Source organism: Dermochelys coriacea, chromosome 7 (genome assembly GCF_009764565.3).
Source record: "Dermochelys coriacea isolate rDerCor1 chromosome 7, rDerCor1.pri.v4, whole genome shotgun sequence".
NCBI classification, from domain to species: domain Eukaryota; kingdom Metazoa; phylum Chordata; order Testudines; family Dermochelyidae; genus Dermochelys; species Dermochelys coriacea.
The window spans coordinates 55680382-55707158 of NC_050074.1; the positions used below are offsets into that span (position 1 = coordinate 55680382).

General features: G+C 48.8%; 1 protein-coding gene and 1 long non-coding RNA gene across 7 annotated transcripts in view; one reads left to right on the plus strand and one right to left on the minus strand.

The window, feature by feature from the left end:
- Positions 1 to 1778: 1778 nt before the first annotated feature.
- LOC122461048 lies at positions 1779 to 18955 on the minus strand. The gene is made up of 4 exons (XR_006282746.1): positions 18852 to 18955; positions 17984 to 18276; positions 16422 to 16499; positions 1779 to 1883 (listed from the first exon to the last, which is right to left on the minus strand). It is a non-coding gene; the product is annotated as an uncharacterized LOC122461048 (long non-coding RNA).
- PAX2 (paired box 2) overlaps positions 13494 to 26777 on the plus strand; it is a 115495-nt gene continuing 102211 nt past the window's right edge. For 2 of the 6 annotated variants that reach the window (XM_043518890.1, XM_043518891.1), the window contains exon 1: positions 13494 to 13760. In XM_043518890.1, the coding sequence (XP_043374825.1) occupies positions 13736 to 13760 (25 nt within the window). In that variant the 5' untranslated portion in view covers positions 13494 to 13735. Of the gene's footprint in view, positions 13761 to 24078; positions 26469 to 26777 lie in introns of those variants that run through there. The other 4 variants (XM_043518888.1, XM_038409835.2, XM_043518889.1 and 1 more) reach the window with 3 other exon arrangements.

The following is a 26777-nucleotide window of genomic DNA, read 5'->3' on the forward strand; positions in this document are numbered from 1 at the left end:
GCCCCGCCGCCTCATGGTCTCTTTAAAGCCATTCCCTGGAGCTAATTGCCCTTGTAGGGTTTGCCTCGCTCGCCCAATTTACCCCCGCCCCTCCCAAAGGTTATCCCGTGGTCCAAAGAAAACGTCCAGGCGGCCAGTTCGCTTCTGATTGCAGGGACTGGGGGGCGGGGATTGGGGGCCGGTCGGGATGGGGTGGGTGTCTCCGGTCCCTTTGCAAGGGGCTTTTCCCCTATCGAGGGTCCCTTTCCTCGGGGGATGATGCCAGCACCCAGGAGAAGGCTGGGGGGCAGCGGCTCAAGGGACGGGGAACCCCCCTGCTCCCCCGCTCCCGGCCGGCCTTGCTTCGCCAGGGCCAAGTCCCGGGCCATGCCCCAGGCCCCTCGGGGTGCGCGGATCTCCGGGCAGGGAAAACAAGTCACAGCTGTTGCAGGGGGCACGTGCCCGAGGAGGGTCGGGAGCCAGGTCTCGGCTGGGAAGGGGGAAGAGGAGACGGAGATGCGGGAAGAGTAGGGGAGCGGGTGGGGCAGAGAAGGGGAGGAAACCAAGCGTGCCAGGGGGCAGGAAGTTGAGGGTGGGATCTCTGCAGTGGGTCCCTGCACGACCCATATGTCACCCTCCGCCCTGGAAAGGGGACTGCAGCGATTACAAAGCCAGTGTCCACTACACACGTGGAGTCGGGAACCACGGGGCTCGAGCCCCAGAGCCCCACGGCTCCAAGGTCTGGCAGGCAGGAGGGGCGAGCAGCTGGGGAGCCGGAAGTGGCACCAGGCCTGGCTACGCTCAGCCGTGAGTTATTTTGCTGGTGGCCACAGAGGGAATTATCATCTGAATGTGCTGGAAAGTTACTTTAAACCGTGAGGCCAGTTGTATCCGTCCTAGTTGAATAGTTAGATCCACAGAAAAGTGGGATCTAGCCATTATAAAATGGATAGCCAAAGAAAGAAAGAGAAAAAGAAAGAAAGAAAACGACTTAATGCAAATTGTTTAGCTATGGAAGGAAGAAAGAAAGGGAGGAATAGCTCAGTGGTTTGAGCATTGGCCTGCTAAACCCAAGGTTGTTCAATCTGCGTTCAATCCTTGAGTTCAATGAGTTCAATCCTTGAGGGGGCCATTTGGGATCTGGGGCAGAAATTGGGGCTTGGTCCTGCTTTGAGCAGGGGGTTAGACTAGATGACTTCCTGAGGTCCCTTCCAAGCCTGGTATTCTATGAAAAGCAGTAATGCTGGAGTGAAGTTAGCCCACCTGTGCATTATCTGATCAGCAAGGCGCATTAATGCCCTGGGTCACCCCAGTGCAATCTGCGCCTCTGGGTCATTTGGTTTCCCTCTTTGCGAGGAATACAGTCTTTACACAATAATTCCTTCGGGGTTCAATGTGGGCCCTGCACTGATGCGGAGCCTATGAACTTCTTGTCATTAGCGCGGCTTGTGCAGTGATTTGTCTGATCCAGAGCAGCAAACCCAAAGCATCGATTCTTTTGATTTGTCGCCAGCCCGATGTGCCCAGATAAACGGGAGCCAATGTATTTTGCAGCGCCGATTGAATTTTTCACGCCAAAGCAGTCGCGGTGTTTTAAATGTTGCATGGAGGAAAATCAGGTTATTCTATTATTGTGTTATTCTATTACTGACTTTATTAGGCGTTATAATAATAATTAATTGAGAATTAATAGGGACAGTTCTGTTGTAAATACGCCAAATTAAAGGGAAAGTACTCAGGCTGCTTCCAAAACTGTTACTGACAGTTGCGAACTATTACGGCATGAGGCGAAACTTACTTCTCTTGCAATAGGTGGGGGGTTCCTTTCCCTGTTGTCTGTCGTTTTAATGTTGCTTGTGGCTGCATCTCTCTCTGTTCTCCGCTCTCTCTCTCCATTCTCAAGGCTGTTGAGATGCAAGAAGCAGGGAGTGTGAAAGGGCCAGAAGAAAGACAGAGGAAGAAGGGGGGGGGGGAGGGAGAGAGAGAATTGCCACGAGCTGCTATGGAGTGAAATTCAGTTCCCTGGGGAGTTAGCAGACAGTTTGTGGAGATGTTACTCCAGAGTTTCAGACTATGATAAATATGATAATTTGTATAAAATTTGAATGGGTTCTTGTTTTCAGGGAGAATGCCTCTGATGATGAATGTTCATGATTTTCAGATAGATGGCTGATAAAAAGTGTATTGAATTGTTGAAAGCGATTTTAATTTTAATTCTCTACCTGCAGATGTCTGCTAATAATAATGTCTCCTACTAAAATAGGAAGGTGTCAGTTTAAGCAGCAGTATCTCGCTTCACTTCATCCTTCCCATCCCCAGACTGTGGCAACATTAACCTCTTCTTATAAAAAGGCACATAAAATTATTATAATTACAGAGTTATTAATTTTAAAAAGAGGGTTAGCAGGGTTTTTTATTATTATTAATAGAGCTCGCACACTACCCCTCGAAGTAAATCCCTCTGTGAAATGATGGAACCGATTGCTAATTCTATTATTAGATATTGCCAAGGAATTGCCTTTCGGGTTTTTAATTAGAGCCATTGAAACCCAAAGAGGGTGAGGCTAATTATTTTTATCCCCCCCCCCGTTTGTTGTTATTTAAAAGCCACTGATAATTCTCCTGCACTCAGATTTCCACCAAAGGGAAAATACGGTATAAAGATCGCTGCGTTTGTAGGGTTTTCTCCCAAGCAGCTTGTGGATTGCGTTAATTGGGTTCTGTGGGATCGCCTAGACAGAACTAGTTGGGCCAGGGATGCCGCTTTGCACCCGCCTCCAAGTGCCTCTGATCTGGGCTGAAATTTCACGTCTAAAAGCCAATCAAACAAACAGAAAAAAAAAAAAAAAACCCACCACAACTCTGGTAACATGAAATCAATGACCTGGCAGTTACACTCCAATTAGCGCCTCCTGCGAAGCAGCCCTGAGCCAGTGCAAGAAAATCAAACACAACACAGAACTGACATTCTTCAAAGGGTCCAGCCCCCTGTCTGGGCATCCCAGACACAGCCAAAAACTCTTTGGGTTCCTTTCAAATAAGTTTGCGACCAAAAAAATGTATTTGCACACACACAAACACACAAAGAGATTCGGCGCTAGCATATTTGGGGCTGTGGATTGAAAATTAATCCGTTTAAACCAACAGAGCAAGAATCAAACCCACTCCGATCCCTGCGAGGTAGCCATCAAATAGACCACAATTGTAGTGTCCTTTGCAGGGCTATTTCCCTCCCCCCCCCCCCCCGCTGAAATGCACAGACAAATGTTACACTCATCAGAGGCTGAAATGTGGCGCTTGTGGTTAATTCAAAATCGGATGATACAGGACAAGAGCTGGAGAAATTATTCAATATTGTGTATTAGTATTTAGGGTGACAAACCTCTGAAACAGGAGTTTCTTTGAGAAATAGAAGTGTTGTTTTAGCAACAACAAAATCATCTTGCGAAAGAGTAAAGAATTGTGCAGATCTTATCAATTCTTTATAGACGACATCAAGTTAATATTTTATATACACATGCCTAGAGAAAGCAATATCCATATAAACACACAGAGATATATACACATATGTCTATATACTTGTGTACCTTTCTATATATGTGTGTGTGAAATATTAACTTGGTGTCTTAAAAATAATTGGTTGTCTCCAATAATACATTTACATATTAAATGTTTTATATTTTATAGAGAATAGGTTACTTATATATTTTACTGGACACATATATACAGGTCTATACAGAGAATTAGAGAACTGGTAATACAACGAGTTAGAATTGATAATATAAAGAACAGTCATAGATAGTCATATATAAATAATTGGTAATATATATTATAGTATATATATATATATATTCTCAATTATTTATATGACTAAAATAATATACACAGCGATGAACATATGTATATGTATGTATGCGGATATAATATATAAACACACGTATATAGAAACATATATCTTTATATATATTCTCGAGTCTTTATATGACTATGTAGACCTATATATACAGGTTTCCACTCGGAATTAGAGCAGTTGTAGGTTTCTGACTACTGCACCATCGAGGCAATTACCAGAAGGGTTCAGTTGTCTGGTTACCCTCAGATTTGTAATCAGGGCAATTAGAGAGCAGGTACCGCTTCAGAAAAATGGGTATATTAAGGGGGAAAGGAGTTCAAATTATTGTAAAAAAAAATGCACATAAACGATTCCAACAAAGTAGGGAAGCAGAAGCAGCTTGGCGTGCAAGGTTTCATATTGGAGCTGCTTCTGCTTTAGACCTCGGGATTAATCAAAGAAATCGGTGCATTTGATGAGGAGTTATTCAGCAGCTGAGCTCTGGAAAACTGCATCCCTGCTCTCTTTATACATTTTATTATTTTCAATTGGGTTGAAAAATTAGGAGTGTTCAGAAAAAAGAAATACACATTTCTTCTTCCAGCGGGCTGGAAAGCTTTTATTTATATTCCCCCTCTTCTTGCCTTTCCTCCCCTTTCTATTCCCCCACCTCCCCCTTCTTCCCTGTTTGGGAGGTGGGGGGGAGATGCATTTGAGAATGCCAAAGAGTGTACTGGATGTTCATGTCCTAATTGATACTTGTTCCTGATTCTAGCCTCCTGCTCCAGCATTTGTCGTGCTGGTTTCGATTTAGAAGCCCAACTCTCTGAGTGAGTAGCCAGATCTGCTTGGCCCCTCCATGCCAATGGGTGCCAGAGAGATGAAGGTGGCACACTTAGGGCTAAGCATGTCAGCTTCCTTTTAAGTTTCCTTAAACTTCTCTCTCTCTCTAAAGGCTGGGGAATGTCTCTGTGTCTGGGTGGGTGGGGAATCCCTCCACGACTCTGCAAAACTTTAGTCTCAAGACTTGCCAGCAGATTGAACTCCTGGCCTGGCGACAAATTATCCCTGCAGCCAGAGGTGCCCATCACACACCGCCCTTAGCAACTTTCTCTGCTGAAATGTACTTCCAGGGCTGGCAGCCGCTGGGCGGGTTGCTTTCTTTTTCTAATGCAGCTGGTTGTTTGTGCGGGACCGCTCTCAGAAGCTGCCCCAGTCACTTGGCTGCGCTGGGGGTGCAGCTACAGAGATCTTGGAAAGGGGCGAGTCCTGTCGCGCAGTTGCTAAATCCTGTCCTTGCTTGCACAGGGATCGCTTTGGAAACAAGGGAGCTTTCCTATTGATTGGCTGGGGAAAAAGCAAGGATTTTTTCCCTTCCTGCTGCATGGGGGTGGGTGGAGATCTTGAGCCAATTTGTCAGTTATTAAAGGACCCTGCCTGGACCTGGAGAGCTCAGGGGCATTTCTCATCTCAGCTCCAAATAGGAGAGAAAAAAATGGCAGTCAGCTATCTGTGATCATTGACTCGAGGGCACATTTCACATCATCTCTCAAATCTGCATTTTGTATGAAGTGGCCAAAACGTGTGCTGGGTGCCTAATTTTCTCTCCCTTATAGACGTTAAGGAGACTAATGAGAAATCGGCTTGAAATTAGCTTGTTCCTACCCCTGCAGCCTTTTCCCTCCCTGGGGGAGATTGGAACCCCCCCCCCATATCAACTGGTTGAGAGCCGGCCGTAACAGGGTTAGGAGACAGACCTGCAACTTTCCTTTTCTCTGCAGCTCCCAGACCATAGCAGGAACACAGGGTGCTGGTCCTGGGATAAGGTGGCAGGCCCAATAGTTAAATCCCATCCCACCCCCGCCTCTTACAGTCTCTAGTGGCGTTCTTAGCCTCCCCCCAAATACAAAAATCTTGTCGCTCTCTGAATATGCAGAGAGAGGTTTCACACAGCAGAACTCAGCCAGTCCGGAGCGAAGAGTGGAGGTATTATTACAATGATTTCTACTTATAATCATTTGTTTTCCTAGAGCATTTCTAATCCTCCTCCATTCAAAACAGACTATCGGGGAAGGCACACTGTATTTGGAACTTCTTCAGTTCTCCACACCTCCAAATCTCCACACTTCCAAATCTTCTTTTCCCCCGCTGGGAGGGGAGAATGGATTTCAGTCTATTGAACCTTCAAGTGTGGTCACATAAACCACCGAGGGTGCAATCCCGGCTCCATTCAAACCAGCAACGGGCCCGGATTTCATCCCTGCTCTTTTAGAAATCAGTTCCCTATGGAAGGCGGCTGTCCAGCTCTCTATTGTTTTTCAAACGGCTACTTCTACCAAGCTGATTTTTCCTCCTTGGGTGTGAGTCCCCTTGGGGGACTGAACTTGTAGTAGCAACGGTATCGGATCCGGGGATCTCTGTGTTAGCCACCCAGTTCTGGCTCCGGAGAGAGGCAAGCCACTGAGAAATATGAGACTGTGCCCCGCAATGTCCTCTGGGATTTATATTCAAAAGCCGAAGGCTGTAGTCAGCTCAGACCAAACTTCCTGGCAAAGTTTTCTGGGAGTCATTCAGGGCGTTCGATTATTGATTAGTATAATGTATTATTGTTTCGTTGTGGAGAGTGGAAGAGGAGAAATGAATTGGAATAGATATAAATGGGATCTCCAGCGCCGCAGAAGAACAGGAGCAAGGCCCGATTCCCTAATCAAATCCCCAGTTCCTCTAAGAACTGTCCCGGGATCACTTTCAGGAAAAAAAGGAGCGTTAAACATTCTGTGAGTGTGTGTGTCCCTCCCAGAGGGGCGCGTGCACACACACACACGCACACACACACGCACACCCTCTCAAAGAATCGTTTCAGAGTAGCAGCCGTGTTAGTCTGTATTCGCATCCGATGAAGTGAGCTGTAGCTCACGAAAGCTTATGCTCTAATAAATTTGTTAGTCTCTAAGGTGCCACAAGTACTCCTTTTCTTTTCTCAAAGAATCCTAAACCGAAGAATAAAAATTCAAGCTAAAAAAAAATGTGGCAAAAAAATCTTAAACTTGAAAAACAATTTAAAACAGCGATTTAGGGGCTTCATAAAATTCCAGTGTAAAAACCACCTCGTCACGTTGTGTGATAAATGTTGCTGCTTTTCCTTTTTCATGCTAATATCCACCAAGAGTTTGATTTGCCCTTAAAAAATCTCATCATGTCTCTGCTTCCCTCCTTCCTTTCTCTCTCCCTTCTTTTTCCTCATTCTCTTGGTTTGTCTTTTTCTTTCTTACTAATAAAATACTATAATCTATCTATTTACCCTCTTTTTCATTTTCTCATTCAGTTTGCCCCCTTTTTATTCTCTCCCTTTGTCTTTTGTTAATAATATATATAAAAAAGTGAATGATAGGATAAATATATATGAATATATATATATATCCTGATTTTTATCCTATCATTCACTTTTATCCTCTTATGTTCTCCTTTTCCTTTCTTTTTCATGCTAATAAAATTTCCTCACTCTCTTTATATCTCTCCCTCCTCCTTTTGATTTTCTCTCTGTTTTCCCTTCAGTTTCTGCTAAGGACCTTAGCCCCAACAAATTCACACGGACAAATCCAGGCTATTAACTTTATAGTAGGTGTTTCCCTCCACTCATCCCAGGCTGTCCTTTACAGAGGGCAAACCCAGCTGACAGCTCCTCACCCGGCAAACCCGATCTCTAGCGAGAAACTATTCAGAACCCACCAGAAAGAAAAGTAATAATAGTTCACCAACCCATGTGCTTGCAACCTGCCCGCTTCTAGCAACTCCTCCTCACTTTCGTGCTCTGAGCAGCCACCTAGGGGAGTTTGATTGCATCTCAGAGCAACTTCGCTGGGGTTTGTTCTCGGCTGGGTGGGGGCTCTGTGTGGGGAGCGGCTGGGAATGGATCTTGTTTTATAGCTGAGCTGCAGGGGGTGTCCAAAATTATCTCCCACTCGTCAGTGCTCCAGAGGACCTGGCCTGGGGGAGACACCGCAGAAGAGAGCTGCAGCCTGCAGGAGTTTCTGGGTGGGGAGTAGCTCCCCGCACCGGCCGGCTGCACTGCCCCCTCTGGTGAACTGATCCGCTCCCAGTGCAATGCCCGAGCGGAGTTACTGCGGGGGCTTTAGCCTGAAATAGCAACCGGCTAGGGCCAGCGTCCTCCTCCCAGTGCCTGGGTCAGAATCGACAGGCATCGGGTATAGCTTTCGGGAGGAAGTTTAACCCGCGGTTGTTTCAGAAGGGAGAAAAGTCTCCCTTTAGCAAGGATGGATAGAGGCGCTCCAACTTTGTGTGTGTGTGTGTGTGTGTGTGTGTGTGTGTGAGAGAGAGAGAGAGAGAGAGAGAGAGAGAGAGAGAGAGAGAGATGGTTAAAATTCCCTTTGCGAGGGCAGGTGTTTGAATTACAAATGTTCTGAACAGTTTGGTTAATCATTTCCTGGAGCTCCAAACGATGATGCTAATGATACCCCTCAGCCCAGTACTGCAACCTGGGCTGAATGCGCTTTGCTGTGGCTTCCAAATGGCCCTGCCCCACAGGCCCATCTACTCCGACTGCAATTTTAACCCCCGGTCCAGCCCGTTCGCTTTTTCGCTCCGCTGGGTCCCTGCCTTGCACCCAGCCATGTCACTTCAAATGTGTCCCACGCAAATCCCAGCATAACCCCCCTCAGAACTCCCAGACACTCGGCCCAGCCCAGATCCTGGCCCCAGGGGGTTTAGTCACTAATCCCTCAGGGAGCAACGCACTGAAATCCCCCCAGGCCAGGCCAGGCCAGGCCAGGCCCGGCCCAGTTCACCCAGTAACCTGGCCTGCCTTGCCCACATCCTAGTCCTGCCCCATGGCAGCTCCTCTACCTGTTCCCTAATCGCCCAGGCCCTGTGGGTCCATATTCCCTGGCCTACCCCAGCCCTCATTGCAAACCACGTCTCTGCATCTCCCTATAGCATCAGATGAGCATCCTCGTCTACCCCACTCCTAAACCCAAGAGCCATCCTCTTGCCCACCCTCTACAGCCCCAAGTATCACTATTCCTGAACCCTGGCGTTCCCCGCCCCGTCTCACTGCAGCCTAAACCCCTGGCTCCGTCCCAGTCTCGCAGCTAATTCCAACCCAGCCCAGTCCCGGCCAACCCAGCCCATGCATGAAGCCAGCCCAGCGCTAATCTCACAGCAAACTAGCTACAGTTGTATCCCAGCGCACTTTCACCCCCAACGGACTCCTCATCCAACCCCCCCATCCCATTCCTGCTCTAGGTGGGACCTACTGCAAACGTGGACCCCGTTCCCACCCGTTCCTTCTGCTGTGAACCCTGGGGGCCAAGTCAAAATCCCGCAGTTCCAGTCTGACAGCGCCCAGGAGCACCCCCTTCTTCCTTGCTACTCCCATCACACCAAACACCACCCCAGCGGCCGGTTCACACACAGACTCTGAACCAGAGCGAATCCCAAACCACTCTGCTCCAGCAAGCCTTATTCCAAACGCAGGCTCCTCTCAATCTACCCCTTATCCTGGGCAGTCAGTGCCCAACCCACCTTAAAGAATCAATGGCAACCCCAGCACCCAGCTAACCTCCCTGCACCCCTGTACCAGCCCACCCCACTTCTAACCCCGGAGCCCATCCACTCCAGTCCCCTCGACCAGGCCAGCCTGAAGGCGCCTGTCCAAAGCAGCGCCTGTCCTAAGCCAGCGCTCACCCCCAGCTACCTTCCTTCCCCGACACTCACTGCTCAGTGTCCGGGGAAAGCACCCGGAGGAAGTGGGGAGAGTGAGCCCTGCTTTGTGGAGCCTGGCTGCTAAAAGACATTGGACTAATCGGTAGGCAATGGCAGGAAAACGGAACGGTCTCGGCTTCCTGGCGATTCTCTACAGGAAAACAGGCGAGAAACCTGCATTTTCATTCTACACTAAAATGTACCAGCCCCACCCCAAGGAAGCCAGTTGCTTGTGACAGTGTTGCCTGTTGCAGTGAAATCTTTCTTGACCTATGGAGAAGGTGATTTGTGCCATCACCCCCCGTCTCCTCTATTTCTTTAAATGTTGGCTCCGTGATTTATTTCCTAAAACTACCAGAGTCAGCTGGTGATCTGAGCCCGGAACTAAGGAGCAGATTTCTCCAAGAGGGGGTTTTATGAACTGAATTATCGCAGTTATAGGAATGAGTGCCAGGTGCTCACACTTTGCAGGGGAGAGTCGCTTCTCTCTCCCTGCACTTCCCTGGGAACTTTCTCTTCTAGAGTTAACTATTAACTGCTGGAAAGCTAGCAATTTTCTTCGGAATGTAAACTATTTCCTTTATACGGGAGATAGACGGAGTGATTGATTAATCTGAAAATAGATATTAAAATTAAATCTGGCTAATATGTGTATTCATTTTAGATATACCTCGCCCAGAGAAATACAAATATAGATCTATGCAGACCACAAGAAAAGAAATTAATTCATGCACTCAAAGTGATTCTCTCTTTTATTTGTGTTTGCAGGGCAGTATTTTAATTGTTTAATATGTGCACTTACTAATGTAATTATGTACTATATGAGATTATGTACTGCATGCATGTTATGACTTTTAAACTAAACTTTGTACTTTGGGATAATTTAAGCATTATACCCAGATGTAAAAACACTCTTTCCTTAACCTGTGTATTAGATAATTTTAACATTAGCTTTATATTTAAAACAATATACATTTAGATAGATAAATCGATGTTTATAATACATTTTAAAGAAAAAGACTATGTATAAACGTATACAGAATATATGTGTGTGTACTATTTGTTGCCTATATAGGGATAAAATATAGAGAATATATATAGTTCGTGCGTCTTTTTCTAGCATCTAACTATATATTTACACACATATCGATTTGAATGTAGATATATAGATATAGATATATACATTCAAATCGATATACGTGTAAATATATATATATATATATATATATACACACACATACATACACTATGTAGAAGTATATGCATGTGTATATACAATCTAACTAGATATTTACACACATATAGATGTGAATGTGCACAGTGTGTAAGTATATATATATATAGTGTAAATATCTGGTTAGATTGTATATACACATGCATATACTTCTACATACCCGCACTATGTATAAATATATACGTGTGCACCCTGTATGTTAATATAGGAAGAAAATAAATGATATAGCAGGTGTGTCTATATTTCTAGATTCTAATTAATGGTATATCCGTTTAGCAAATATAGCTGATATTTCTGTGTGTGTACATACATAGGTACACACATACACATACGTATCTGGCACTCAGGGATTTACGGAAATTATTTCGGTAAGCACTTTTGCTTTTTGTTTAAGAACAAAGGATCCGTGCCCCCTTGCCTGACCCCAATAGGCAATCTTACATCCCGGAAATCTGGGAAGAGAGCGACCAACATAAATCCGGATCCTTCCATGTGTTGCTTTTATCCCTCCGCCAATCCCGCTCTAATTAAATGGTGCCTATTTGAATGAAGAGGAAGAAGTGTTCTTTGCAGAGAAGCGCCCAGCCCCACGCTGCACCTGAGACACGCGCGGGGCTCTGCTCCCCGGTCCTTGGCCAGCAGCGATCTGCGACTGCCCCGGTATACAGCACAGCCCCACAGCCCCGGGCTTGCGGAGACACCGCACGGGTCTCTCTGCGATACTTGGAGCCCCTTTCTCCCCCAGCCAGGGTTGGCACAAGGAGTCCCCCCCCTCCCCTCGCGCTTGTAGTCCCACTCTGCCTACCTTTCTCCATTGCTCACTCTCTGGTTCCCTCTCCCTCCTGTCCCACCCCTCGCTCTTTTCCTGCCCCCGTTCGCTGTGTCTCTCCCTCGCCCTTTTATTTTCTTTGCTCCCGCTATTTTTTCTCTTTCATCGCCCTGATTTTCTCTTTCTCTCTGCCCTTGCCCTGGGATCTCCCCCTGCCCCTGTAAGCCTCTCTTTCTCTCCCCCTTTCTCTCTCTCATTCCCCACAGGGTCCGTTTCCCTTCCCCTGAGTTATTTCTGTTTCCCCATCTCCCCCCAAAGTACCCCAACACACACCACACCCCCGCTCCCCGTTTGTTTGTCGGGGGGCCAGGACAATGCCCGCGGTGTGTGAAGTTCTAACTGGTTTGTGTCAGGCAGTTCTTTCTCACTCCGATGTAGCCTGGCGTGACGGATTAAACATCAACTAGTTAAATAAAAATTAATATCAACTGCCTCCAAACTTCTAATGTCATGTTGTTTATAACTAATGAACTGATTAGGGGATAAACACATCAGGAAGACATTTCTGCTTCCCTGCTCTTTTGAGAGAGGTTTGCAGAACTCAAAGTAAATCTCCCAGAGTCCCTTTTGTTGTGTTTTTCCCCCCACACTAGCTGGGGAGGGGTATCCTTCGGCGGCTGTTGGGGGCTGGATTGGAGGAATCCGGGGTGCGTGTGTGTGTTGGGGGGAGGTATTTGGAATTATTTAAATATCTCCCCGTGGAGGTAAGTTTCAAAGCAGTGATTCTGCCCGGGTGAGGGAGCTGGTGAATTTCACTAGACAATAACACAAAGTAGCCTTTGTGATGACGACTTCGGAAAATAATCATTCCTGAGATCACTGACTTCTTATTGTCTCCTATTTTAATATTTAAAGGGAAACTTTTTTCTTTGCTTGAAGCTACAATCGATTATTTTAAACTGTGATGAAACCAACGTCTCATTCCACCTCTGTATTTTATACAATCATCTACTTCGCTGCATTTGGTCCCCCTGTATCTGGTGTTAACATTTTCTTGAAGACTTTAGGGAAAAAACAACAACTCAGCCTCATTTGGGGGGGGGGGGGAATCCTAAGCTTTTAAATACTGTTTGCCCAGTACTGTCGGCCCTGACAAGACAATAATAACAGGGGAAGCTTTTTAAAACCAATTTAGCAAATGCAGAAATGCAATTTTAATGAAGAATCGATAGGAGAATGGTTCATTTTTCCTGGGACTCCTTGTTGGAGCTGAGAGAGATTTTCAATCAATGCAAGGATGGAGGGGGGAAGCGAAAGAGAGAAAGAAAAACATTCGCTCAGGGGTGTCTTCACCCTGGGGATTTTTCTTCACCGCTCTTAGGCTTTGAAACTGTGAGGTCTTTAGCAGGGCTTCCAACATGTGACAATCGGATATAGATAGATAGGTAGATAGGTGATTTAAAACCTCTCACTGAAACACACAGCCAAAACTCCATCATAACGGACAGAGACTTTACAAAACTGCTTGCATATGTACCCAAACTGAGCTTCTCCCTCTAAGCGAGCGAGCCCCGGTATGTCTGGAGCCTAAAGGGGCAGGGTAGCCCCTCGGGCCAGCCTCCAGAGTTGGCCATCTGTTTAGACGAGCTGCATTGAACCCCGGCCTCCTTGTCCACTTCCCAGCCTCCCCACCCCCTTTCTCTCCGGCTGGGAAACCGGCCTGGCACCACCCCGCTTTCCCTTCGCTTGCACCCAGTTCTCTCCGTCCCCCCCCCCCCCCCCCGCTCGCCCTGCACCCTCCCTGTAAACTTCCAGGAAGTTCCTCCGCAGCCCTGCCTCACCTCGCGCCCCTGTCCCTGCCCAGCCCCGCTGCCGGGGTCAGGTGAGTCCCGCTGCACTTTGAGAAGCGGCCGCGCTGCACTGGCGTCGGTTGTGATTTATTTCCCCCTCCTTCGCGCCTGCCCCGGCTCAGTGGAGCGGCGGCTCTCTCTCCGGGGCTGGCTCTTTCTGTGTGTGCGCGGGGCGGCTGGTGCGCGCTCTTATCTAAACCGTTTAGTTGTGGGTGGTTGCGCCTAGATCCTGCGAGTCCGCGGGGGAAAGCGGGACACCCAGGCGGGGAGGAGGCGCAGCAAGCCAAGGCCGCGGCGGATCTCCTGGGCTGCAGCCGTCCCGGGGAGACGGACCATTAGGCAAAGGATCCATGGCTCACAGCTCAGGGAGAGCAGGTAAGGGGGCGGGGGCGAGAGGGTGCAGTGAGGGGGCGAGCCCTGACTGTTCAGGAGGGAGGGGATGAGCCAGTCACCCCAACTCCCTCCCTTGGCAGGAGGCCGCTGCCTCACCGCCTGGGCCTCCTCTCCTCCACCAGGTCCCCCAGCACTTCCATCCCACCTGCTAGATACCCCTCCCCCCGCACACTTCCTCCAGCCTCCGCGCTTCAGACCACGTCAGGCTTGGTTTCTCACCTTGTTTAGAGTGGGTGCTTTGCAGGCAACCCGCAAGAGAACCCGTCCAGATGGGCGTGAGAGACATACACGCCTCCACTGTGTGTGTGTGTGTGACATGCATGCACTCTGTGTGTGTGAGTCTGTGACATGCAGTATGTGTGTGTGTGTGTGTGAGAGAGAGAGAGAGAGAAAGAGAGAGAGATGCATGCGTTGTGTGTGGCTGGCACCCATGCACTCCGTGTGTGGGACATGTATGTACTGTGTGCGTGGGACATGCATGCACGCTGTGTGTGTCTGTGACATGCATTGTGTGTGTGTGCCTGTGCGTGCAAAATGCATGGATTGTGTGTGGCTGGCATGCATTCACTCTGTGTGTGTGTGTGACAGGCATGCACTGTTTGTGTGACATGCACTCTGTGTGTGTGAGTCTGTGACATGCAGTGTGTGTGTGCTTGTGTGTGTGTCCTCAGCACACTGTCTGGGCTCCTCCTATTTACTCTCGCTCGCTCTCCCCTTCCCAGTCTAGCTGGCTGCATCTGTAGCAAACTGAACCCCCTCCCTACCCAGTAAATAATTTTACTTCTGAAACTTCTACTTTTCCTAGCACGAGTTTTGTCCCGTCTGGAGAAGGTTAAAGTCATTGTATTCAACTCCCCTCGGACGCTTTTCCCGTGGGCTGCTTGGTGCTTGTGTGGGGTTTCCCGTGTGTGTTGAAGGTTGTTTGCGCCTTGCCAGTGGGAGTGTGGGGTGTGAGGAGCGAGCAGTTCTCGCATGTGTGTGTTGTGAGCCCTGAGTCTGGTGTGCTTGTTGTGAGTCAGTGCATTGGTTTGGGGGAGCAACATAGGAGAGTCCAGGTCTCCGCGCTGGGATCTGGAGCTCGGAACAGGGATTGCGAGGTTTACACTGGGAGCTAATGATTCGGCTTCATTTAGCTACTTCACACCCACCTCCTGCCCCCAAACCATGCCCTGACAGGGAAATCTTCCTTTCCCATGGACGGGGTTTTTTGTTTTTGTTTTTTGTTTGTTTGTTTTATTTTATTTTTTACTGATTTTCAAACAAAGCTTCAAACAACCCCTTCTGTGCAGGAGAATTTCCTCCGGGCTCCTGACCGGCTGATCACGGGCTAGGAGCACAATTGTGCAGTTTGATTCTTTCAAATTACATCTAGAGCTGGGATTTTTAATTTCATTGTGAAAAACAGAACCCTAGTTGAGGTTTATGTGACAAACCTTGCTGTGAGTCAGAGCTGACTCGTTCGCTGTCTTAGCGTCTAGCTGCTGCTAAGAGCCAGGATTTTTTTGGGGGGGGGAGGATTCCATGTTACGTTTGGTAACTAATGTTTGTTGCTATGATTTTCTTTTGCCATTTCTGATCGAGTCATAAAATGCAATATCCACGAGCTAGGAACCTGGCAATGCGGGCGGGCATGTATACAGATCTAGGCAGAGAGAGAGAGAGATACATATACATATATACATACATATGCACACGACCCCTGTGGCAGGTCTAGTACATATATATGAGTAGGATTATATATCCATAATATAGGTACTTCGTTTTGCATATATAGTGGATTTGATTGTGAATATATACCCTGTGTTCCTTTTCCCTTCTGTGTTTTTAAAGGGGCTGCCGAAGTCCCTTTGCATCTGAGGTTTAAGTAGGGAGATCAATAGCAAACAGTTGTAATGATCTAATTAATTATGGCAAAATTAAAAGCGAGTAGAAAATCAATCTCTGATGGTGTTGAAGATGGAATTAAATTGATAGTCCATCTGTTCACCTCCTAGACCGTATAAATATGCAACCCAAGGACGGAGCTAATGGGATCAGGCTGCCTTAGAGACTTTCTCTCTCTCTCTCTCTCTCTCTCTCTCTCTCTCAATCTCTCTCTTCTTTTTTACTTCTCTCCTTTCTGAAGCGCAAACCGGTAAAATCAGCCCCCGCTGCGCTTTCCCCTCTGCTCTGTGTTTACACCGCACATTAGAGACTCGCAAAAGTGGCTTTTGCCCCACCACCAAAACCGCCACCGTCCTTGAGTGTAAAAAAAATAAATCTCGATTTTCAGGGTGAAACCACGTGCAATAATATGAATTTTCTCGTTCGCTCCTCTTTATTAAGACAGGCGGCCTGGTTATTGTTATTATTGTGTATTATTTCTTTATTTAGCTATTAGTACCCAGGTTTCTCGGGAACCTCGCGCTCTGTTTTAAGGGTCCTTTTGACTCGCTCAGCTTTGAGAAAAGTGATCAGTTCCTTTAGCACTATTAGTCTGAAATGGCATGTGAGTGCTTCCCTGGAGGGAGGCGAGGCTGGCAGGAAGGGAATATGCAGATAGTTGTTCTGGCCATATGGAGTAACCTGGAAATGTAGCCAGTTAGGGGGCTTCACAACCCATAACTGCCCCGTCACCCATCCTCTCCCACCTCCACCACATACCTGCACCTGTCCCAGCTCCGCCATCCTCCGCCAAAGGGGCCGCTCGCCTGGCTGGGAACTTCTTGTGGCTTCCTACAGCTACACAAATATTCACAACATTTGTTTTGTTTTGCATTAGCAGCGTCATTTCAAAGAAAGGACACCCGATGTCATGGCTACATTACAGAGCGAGCATCGAAGTCCTACGACACTATCCCGTATGCTCTACGTTTACCCGTTTCTTTTAAAAAAATAACAATAAAGCCACTATTCCCCCCCCCATTTCCCCTCTGATTTGTATATGTGGAGAGCGTAGCACCAGAAGAGAGAGCAACCAACCCACCTAGGATGAAATTGCCAGCTTGGAGGAGTTTTGTAGCTTCCTGGCCCCCTTTTAATTATGAAAAATGAAACCTTGGGGCTGCAGTTCACTTTGAAATTAACAGAACAAAACCGATGATGTTTATTCCCCGGGTTAGAGTTGCGTGGCGTGGGGTAGGGAGAGGGGGTGTAGTTTAAATAAGTGCAGGCTAAGTATAAATAAAATAACGAGGGGAATTTACAGGCCCTGTTCTAATCGCGTGTGTATATACACACACGCACACAAAATATTCGCCACTGAGCTATCTCACTAAAGTGTACTAATTTAACTACACGGGAGGTTTAGAGACTCATCCTGAAGGCTCCACTTAGGGAATTCTCTCTCCTTTTCATTCCCCCCTCTCTGTTTTCTTTCTTTCCCTTCCGTTCTTCTGTGTCCCCCTTTCTAACACCCGGCTTGTTTCCCACCGGCCAGGGCTTTACACTGGCTCCCCAAACCTTTGCCTCGCTTGAGATTTCATTCTGGCTTTGGCTGGGAGATCCTTGTACTTATTTTTAAGCTCAGGATTTGAATGCTTCTCAGGACATGCCTCGAGGAGGGGGGAAAGGGGTCTGGCTACTATTTGAGGACAGTTTCCTTCTAACTTCGCCGTCCCCACTCACTTATCCTCCCACCCAGAGAGGTACCCTGGAGGCGCTATCACCAATCGGATTTATTAATTGGTATATTGAAAAGGGTTGATTGGCATTTCCTAATGGAAAGTACAACCTAGTTTTCTGCCGGACGCTGCGCTCCCGGCTATCCCTTAATAAAGGAGCCCTGGAGGCGAAAGGTAGATTTTCATTTAAAGTGGCCCCGACCACAATTTCACCGAGTAGATACATTTTAAACACACACACACACACACTGAAAATTAGAGCTAATTTAATTGGAAACCAAACCTGGGCATACATGTGTATTCGCCCCCAAAGAATGAATGCCACAGTCTTCCCCCTCAGCCTGGTAAATTAAAGATTTCTTTCGGTTAATCACAATTCATATAATTTTTTAAATTATTGATTCTGTATATTGTTAACAAAATCCACAGGGGCTGTTTTGTTTGCCCACTTTGGGGCGGCAAACCTGCGTGTCAGAAATTAACTGATCCCCTGCTGGTTGTTTCTCTCCCTCCCTCCCTCCCTCCCTCCCTCCCACCCAGAGAAAGGATACGCTTACAAAGAAAAGTTTGCATAGAAGTAGAAGGTTGTAATTCTGAACTTACAGGTAGTGAACGAGTCAGGAGCTGCAGATTTGGGAGTCCGGCCGGTCAGGATCACACACACACACACACGCACACGCACACACACACAGACAGAGGCTTATCGATTGGTGACGTTTTGTTTGCAAACCTCAGAGAGAGGAGAACGGAGGGAAGGGAGCAGGGTGGCAAAGGAGGAGAGCGGCCGGCGAGGTGGGCAAAACCTTCCGCAGCTCAGTGGAGATCCTTTCTTCCTTTGCCTGGCTCTCTCTAGCCCGGGTGGTTTTTCCCCCGATGTCTCTCTCGCTTCTCTGATCCTGCAGAGGCAAAGGGGGGATGGAAAGGGTTGGTACCTGCTTACAGTTTAGAACTGGGGAGCCGGAGTCTGCCCCCCTCATCCTTCCCTGCCTGCTTTCATCCAGTCACTCCTTTTGGGGGGTTCGTTTCTCTTTCCTCTCTCTCTCTTTCCCCTTCCCACCTCCCCCCCCGCTCTGTAAATTCTCCTTCCCTTTCCCAGTGGCTCTGATTAAATCCTTTCTCGCCTGCTTCTCTCGACTCCCCTCTCTCACAGTCCTGTCCTCGGAGTCACTAGAACTGCGAGCCCGTTAGCAGCTGATGCTAAAGATGAATGACTCTCGCTGACACTCTTTTTAATTAGGCGTCAGACTCGGGCTTTCGCTCTGACCGGTGGTGGGAATCGTCGCCTTCAAAAAAACAAAGACGATCGAAAATCGCCATTTCTCGCTGCTTTCCCAGAAGGAAAGTGGGGGCTCCCCCAGAAACTTACGGCCCGTTTGTGCCCGGATCCAGAAAATGCCCCCATATGCAAATACACTCCCTAGACCGGAGCCCCTGACTGCTCCTGGCAAATTTCCCCAAGCCCTCTCCTCACCTGCGTCTCCCTCACTGGGGAGGGGGATCCCTTTGTGGTTCATTTTCATTCTTTGTTCAGTGGCGAAACTGGGCCTTCCTTCCCCAAAGAAACTCCCCCTCAGATCCCCTCTGGTTATAAACCCAGCCAGTTCCGAAACGGGACCGGGGGAGGGGGGAGAGAGACAAAGTGTGGAGGGGGGGATGGGGGAGCGGCAGGGTTACAAAGAGAGTGGAAAGAGCTGCTAGAAATGACACATTTTGAAACTTTCTTTCTGATGGATTCATTTACCTAAAGAATTGGCCTTTACTTAGCTCGGAAAGAAAGAAAGAAAGAAAGAAAGAAAGAAAGAAAGAAAGAAAGAAAGAAAGAAAGAAAGAAAGAAAGAAAGAAAGAAAGAAGGGAGGGAGGGAGGGAGGGAGGGAGGGAGGGCAGTTACTGGGAAATATGTTACTTTCTTACGAGTGTGAAGAAGTCTCCACCAGACTTGCCCGCCTGGCCCTGTAACATGGGGAGCCGGCTGTGGTGCCGGACGCAGTCGCTGCCTTTCTGTCCTCAGGTCTCTTTGTGCGATGATTTTTGGAAATGAATTCCAGGCAGTCATTACACACCTCGGCCCCTGGGACTGCTGGAATTACCCTTTCCAGGGACTTTAATGGGAGAGCGAAGGGGTTTTCGCTGAGCCGCAGCACTTTTCGCTCTCTCCCCGTTTTATGGGGGTATTATAGTGGGGTTATAGAAATGGGTTTGTGTGTGAGAGAACTGTAAATCCGAGCATTTGCAAATGCCCCTAAGGCAAACTAGCCTTGGACGGGCAGAGAGAGAACCAGAGACGAAGGGAAGAGAAGGAGGGTCTCCCCTTAACGCTGATTAAAAGGAGACTTTAAAAAGCGTCTAATTCAGTCATCTGGAATTTTATGGAGAAATTAGAGGAGGACAAAAAATATCTCCAGCAGGGGAAAAAAATCCCAGGCCCTACCCCTACCTCCTGCCCGGAGCAAAGGGAAACCCAGCACAGGCTGGCTTTATGGCTCCCAGAGCTCCATACCAAAATCAAGACACATTTGGACCTAGTTTGTCTGGGACAGCCGAGCAGTGTCCACCTTTCTCTCTCCCCGCACATACTTATAAGAAGCGCCCTCTGTCCTCCCTATATCCCCAGGGGAAGAAGAAATGAACTAGGATTTCAAATATTTTGATATTCAGGGGAAATATAAGAGATCCGGCAGGGTTTTATCCCTACATCTCCAGATGCCACAGCTTTGGGCCTGTGGGTATGCTGTCTGCCTCTGCATGCATGTTCGCTGTATGTATGTGCTGCAAGGGGTCTGTCTAGATGCATGCAAGTTTGCAGTCTGTTTGCAGATATGTCTGGTATCTGTAAACATTTCACCGCAGTCATGATAAGTACACACAAGATCACAGTCAGCATACCTCTCACATGCATGTGAAGTCTGCATGCATATTTGCCATCTGTTCGTGTGCCGGTGTATTGGTGGTGTGTTTGCATGAATGTTTGCAGTCCATCTGCGTGCATGCACCGTGACGAAGTGCACACATGCATGAATATTTACAGTCTGTCTGTACACACGTGTGTTTGGTGGTGTATGTGCATGGTACTATTATCTGCAGACTGTATGTTGATGGACGTTTGCAGCCTGTGTGTCTGCGTGTTGGTGGTGTGCCTGCATGCATGTATCTCTGCTCTCTAGATGCACACTTAGTAGAGGGTTATATCCATGCACGCAAGTTTGCACTAAAGCTGTCCGTATGTCCATGGTCTGAGAGGCTACTTGCTGTGTTTTTTCAGCCCTGGCCAGGGTCTGCCTCCAGCTCTGGCCGGCCCAGTGCGTTAAGAGGTGGCTTTGTTGCAGAAGTGTCTCTCCACAATGTTGGCTCTTCCCCCCCCCCCGCCCCCACCCCATGAGGCTGTAAAAGGTCTCCGGCTAGTCTCGTTTTTGTGGCAAACGCTCTCTTGTAAAGAGGAGAGGTTAAAGTGTCGGTTACTGAATAAAGAGCAGCACACGTGGGCTATTACCATTCAGGGCAAACAAATGCAGAGAGGGGAAAGCCAACAGTAGCAGCGGCAGGCAGAGCAAAGAAGCAGAGAAAAGCCCCTTCCTTCCTTTTCTGCCCAGTGCCAGGATGCCCAAGGAGCCTGTCCCCCAGACATGGAACCCACCCATGAGTCACAAAAGAGAGAAAGAGAGAGGGGGTCTTAGATGGGAGGGGGGAAGAAAAAGAAAGAAAGTAGCTTTAGGGGGAATGTGCTGTGGAGTGTGAAATTGCAGCCCATGGTGCTCCATATTGTACCAGAAGCTCTCCAAAAAACTCATCCTCCAACGTGACCAGAGGTGCTTAGAGAGAGGGGGGCTTGGAGACACACGGGGGAAAGGCCGAGACAAATATTGGGCGTTTTTAATTGTTCGTTTGAAGCTAACTTTATTTCAAAAGGCAAGGGGAAAAAGCAGTGGCCTCGTATCTCCCCGATACATCGATTTCGGGGTGTGAGTGAGAGTGCGCCAGGGACTTTAACCAGCCCCCCCCATTCCTCTCCCAGGGCCCCTTCTCTGCTCCAGCTCCCCTGAAGTCCGGAGTCCTCCCTTTGAGCCGCCCTTAAATTTCGGAATTTCTTGAATGCAATCTTCTCCCTACTCCCAGTCACCCCCCCCCCCAAATCCCCCGAGGGCAGCTCCCCAGTTGGGTTGTTGGGAAGAAAGAGGAGAAAGCAGATAAACAAAAAGTTTTGGGTTTCGGAGTTCTCACATACCCCTCCCGCGCGTGTGTAAGAGGGATACGGGCCGGGGTGGGGGGTATCAAGGACAGATCCAAGGTGTATCCCCATCCCTACCCCCTCAAATCAGGCTGTAACTCGGGGGATCAAATCCAAGCAGTCACACAATGGTTCCATAAACCCTCAAACACCTCATCTTGAGGCAACCCCCTTCCTCCAAATTGACTCTCTCCCCAGAAGCAACCTACAGGATCGGGTTTTCTTCTTCCTTGGGAATAAGGTTCTTGACCCTTCTTTTCCCACTTGGGGTGAAAGGAGTTTGCAGAGTTTGGGAAGGGGGGGAGGGTAGTTAGGGTGGATTTTAATGTAAAATCATAAAGTGTGTGTGTGTGTAGGCCCCCTGAAATAAACCACCTAAAAACGAAGGATATTTAGAATGAATCATTTCACAAGCCTGCAAAAAGAAAAGTTGATTTTGTGACGCTCAGGAGTTAGCAACATTTTTCGATAACATAAATATGAGAATTGTCCCCCAACAAGCCAATTCTGTAGCAGTAGATTCGGCGCCTTTCCAACCCTAGGGATGCATATAAAACGACGAAACAACATGGGTGCGGGCTATGGTTTTGGACGTAAGGATCTCAGTCCAAACTATTTGTTTAAAATAGGCCCGAATCCTCAAAAGAAATGAACAACAAGGCTCGGATCATGATTCCCACTCTCCTCGCTTTCAGATTCGGAAATCGCTCCCGCTCCCCACTTTTGCGGGACTGGAAAGAGGCGGTTGTTCAAACTAACATTTCATTAACTCCCTTCCAAGGGAGACTACAAACCTGCCAGCTTTGAAGAACAACCCCAGAGCATTCAGCGAAAATTTGAGGGGAGCTGAGCAGGGCACTGGGGTGCGTGCGGGAGGGATGGGGGTGAGTGGGATCAATAGGAAAGATTTGGGCTTGATCAGTCGGCGAAAAGCAGCTAATGAAGCAAATCCAAAGATCGGTATCACTTCAACTCCTCCAAAAGTTTATTTTTCTTGAAATTTCCGCAGAGAGGCGGTCGCCTCTTTTGAAGTGTAAATGTTTCTAGATTGGGGGGGGGGGGTTGGGTTAGGGGAAGGGGAGAGACTCTCTTTGGAATAAAAAAAAGAAAGAAAGAGACAGAAAGGTTCATTTAAAGTCGGACGGGAAAAAGCACCCAACCCTGACTGAATGGGAGCCCGGTGGGGGGGGGGGGGTTCACCTAAAAAGAAGAGTGGGAGCTCTCAACGGACCCTACAATTCTGCATTGTTCCTGATCTCGAATTATTAAACGTGAGCGGGGAATATTCTCATAGATCCTCGTGGATATTCCCCCCGCCCCCCGCAAATAGAAATTGTTCTGTGGATTTGAATGTTGACAAAACAATTCTTCCAGGAAGCCGTGGGGAGAGAAGGGGCACCAGGTGACGGTGCGGTATGGGCGGGGGTGGGGAGGGGAGAGCTCTCTGAGATTATCTCCTCCCCTCTTGGGGAAGCAAAAGGCTCCCTTGTCCACATGGGAAAATTGGCCCGATTTAACTGGATCAGACACTGGGCGAGCCGCTGGCGCCGATGCGGCTCCGGAGTCATTGCGGGTTCCTGGACCCCTTTCCTAATGCGGGGACTGTAGTAGGGGAACAAGGTCAAAGTGACAACTACCGCAGGCTCGGGGGGAAATTCGTCTTCTCCCCGCCCCCCCCTCACCCGAGGAAAGTTGCTGTGTCCTTAACACGCAGCCAGGAGTGATAACGCCCCAAGAGCATCTGCGTCGCGGAAGCTCCCACAAAGGACTCCCCGAAGCGCTAATCACCGCGCCCAGGATGTCCCCCCAGCAGCGGAGGCCCCTGGGGCGCGGTGATCAGGGAAAGGAGCTATCCGACAGGGAGGGAGCCAGCGGGCTAAAACTAGGACAGTTACTGGGTCTCCCAGTCCCCATTGCAAACCGAAGTTATTGGAGGGGGGGAAGAGTTCATGGCAAATGTCTTTGTAATTGTGTGTTTATCAGTCTGTCTCCCTCCACCCCTTGCCCTTTCCTTCTGCCCAGCGCTGGCCGGTGAGTGTCAGAGGTTTGTCAGCCATTTGCTAATATTTGCTGCGGCTGCTGAGTGGCAGATTAAGTTCAAATCCGGTTAGTCTGAAACTTTTCCCTGGCGATAGAAGTTGATGTGCATCAATTTGGAGCCGTAGACAAAAAGCAAACCGGAGAGCGCCATCTACAGGCAGTGGGAGGGAAAGGAACGTCCGCCCCCTTCCCGCACACCTTACACGCGGTTTGATTCTGGGCCGTGAGGCCCGCTTCACCTGCAGCCGTCCAGTCCTGAACACTGCCCCCTTCCTCCTCCCTGCCCGCCTCCCCCACATGCTCCGTGCGTGAGCGGGGAAAGGATCCCTCTTTGATCTACCACCTCAGCCGGGCGAGTGGAGAAAGGCAGCTAGCAAAGTAGGAGGCAATGAAAAGAGTGAAGGGGTAGGATTGAGGGCAGGGGTGGGGGTTCAGCAAGGGGCGCAGTGAGTTTGCCGGTGGCAGACTAGGGCTATGTGAGCTGCAGAGGGGAGAAATGAATTCTCCAGAAAGGGGCACAGATGCCCCCCTCCCCCAAATCAGAAGTAATAACGCTCAGTACGGAGTATTTCCATACGCACACACAGGGGCTCTGAACCAGAACCGCTCACAAGCTTCTTCCAAACTTTGCACCTGGTGGAAATTCAGTCCTGGGATTTTTCTCCAAAAATCAGGGAGGAAAATCACAGTCTTGCCGGGCTTGATAACAATAATAATGAACATTCATAAAAATTAGCATTAACTGTAACAGCAATAATAATTATTATTACTGATCCGACTGCAAATACTCCAAACCTCAATTAAAAACAGAAGAAAAACGTAGCCTTCAGAGGGAGTGTTTGGATATTTTGGTTTCCGCTGGTTTAACCTTTTTTTTTTTTAATGTACACACTGGAAAGAGGTATTGTTGTCTTTCTCTGCATTTAACCATATATAGCGTCGGAAAGATTTTTAAATCAGGCTTTGCAAACTCAGGGGAAAGAGAGAGATAAAACATCAGCTGAAGTGCCAACATGATTTATGAGATGGTGGAAAATATTTCATAAAGATCTCTGGGAGATTCTTTACTTAACCAGTTAGAAAACAAAGGGGGTATTTTGTGACAGATAAGCAAAGAGGTGGGGAAGGAGGGACCAAGAAAGGAAGAGGGGAAAGGAACAGCGTTTCATATGATGATAAACACATATGGAAACAAACATTGAGCTCACTGCAAATTGCCCCATTTTCACGTGTGTGAATTTATTTATCCCGAGGTAGGCGTTTCACTTCTGCTTTCTTGTTAGGTCAAAGCCATCTCTTTTACTTTTCGACCCGTTTCCGAAATACTTTATAAATCCTCTGCCTGAAAGGAAAAAAAATAAACAAAGAGTGGGGTGGGGGGAGACTCGGGATTGTTTTATTTTCTTATTTTGACACGCGCGCGCGCAAAACCAGAGAAACTTTGTAACCCCCGGATTTGTCATCTCCCAGTCCCAAATATGCCACTTCAAAGCGATACAACAGGAAGGTTTTTGGGGGGTTTTGTGTGTGTGTGTGTGTGTGTGTTTTGTTTTTGAAGTTAAACACCGAGAAAGCTTTGATGTGGATCAAATCCCATCCGCTTTAGCTCGAGAGATCTCCTGGATCCGGAAGGCGGAAAGCACTTTCATCGGCGGGTGAGGGTGCAAAAAAAAAAAAAAGAAAGAAAGAAAGAAGAAAAAAGGCCGATGAAACTGACAAGCGCCGTGTATGCGTGGGGGGAGAGAATGTGCTTAAATAGGGGAGTTGGAGGAGCCAGAAACAAAGCAGGGAATCAGGCTGTTTAAGCTCAGCGCACCCTCCCGTGCCCCCTCAATTTCTGATCCCCGTCCCCGCTGCAGCCCTTATCTGGAGTTTGCCTTATCCGCTAGTTTCGTTTGTCTCTGTAGTTTTATCCCCCCCCCCTCCCCGCCCCCCAGCGCCCCGGCACTCCCCCCTCCCCCTCTGCTCGGCCCGAGTGACAGAAGCACGGACCTCCTCGCCCGGGCTCCGGCTCCGCGCGCTGGCGAATCAGAGAGTGTTGGAATCTATTGCCTTTGTCTGACAAGTCATCCATCTCCCGGCAAAGGGGGAGGGCGAGGAGGGGTGGGGGTGGAGGGTGGGGGGGGGGAGAGATCTGGAGGGGGCTTTGCAGCTTTTAGAGAGACACACGCGGGGAGAGGAGGCTCCATTCTCCAGCCAAAGCTCCTCGCAAACACATCCCACCTTGCCAGAAAGTCTGCCAGGAGCGGGACCCTCGGCGAGGGGACGCAGGGAGGGGGCTGCCGGTGCTCAGAGATCCCGGGGATTTCTACTCCACTTTGAACTTAAATGAACTAGCCCCAGACTTGGCGGAGGAAGAGGAAGGAAGCCACATCATCCTCTGCCGACGCTGCTGCTTCGCCACCACCATCATCATCCTCACCTTGCTTCCGACGCGCCCTAGCCTCCAGCCCCTTGCTGACCCGGCTGCCAGGGATGATCTGACCCGGGCGCTCCAGCCATGACATCCACCTGCCCCCCGGCCGCTGTCTCTCGCTGCCCGCTGGGACCCTGCTGACCAGAACCCATCGGGCTCCGCTTGCTCTGCCCCAGCTCCAGCCAGCTCCCGGTCCACGGCCCCCGGAAAGTTCTCCGCTCCCCGGGCAGGGCCGAGCGCCCGCCCCCCGCCTCCCCTCACCCTGCTGGCTGTTTTTTTTTTTGTTTTCTCCCCTAAGTCTTGAAGTTGAGTTTTAGAGGCGACACGGCGGCTTCAGCCGACTTCTTCCCCTTCCTTTGCCTCCCCATGGATATGCACTGCAAGGCAGACCCCTTCTCAGCAATGCACCGTGAGTACCGGAGCCCAGCTCCTTCTCCTGCATCCCTCCATGCCTCCTTCCCCAACCCTTCTTCCTCACCTGATCCTCTTTCCAGGCCATCCTCCCAGCCGTCTGCCGCCTCCCCCAGCCAAGGTGGGCTCCGAAACCCCTGCCTTGCTTTGCCATCACCGGCCACAGCTGCTCCCTATCTCCTTTAGGGCTAAGATCCCCACCAAAGGGGATCCCGGAGCCTGGGAACCCCCCAAACTTACTGGAGGGAATTAGTGTGTGTGTGCGAACGGGAACAACAACAACAACAAAATCAGGTCTTGCTCCAAA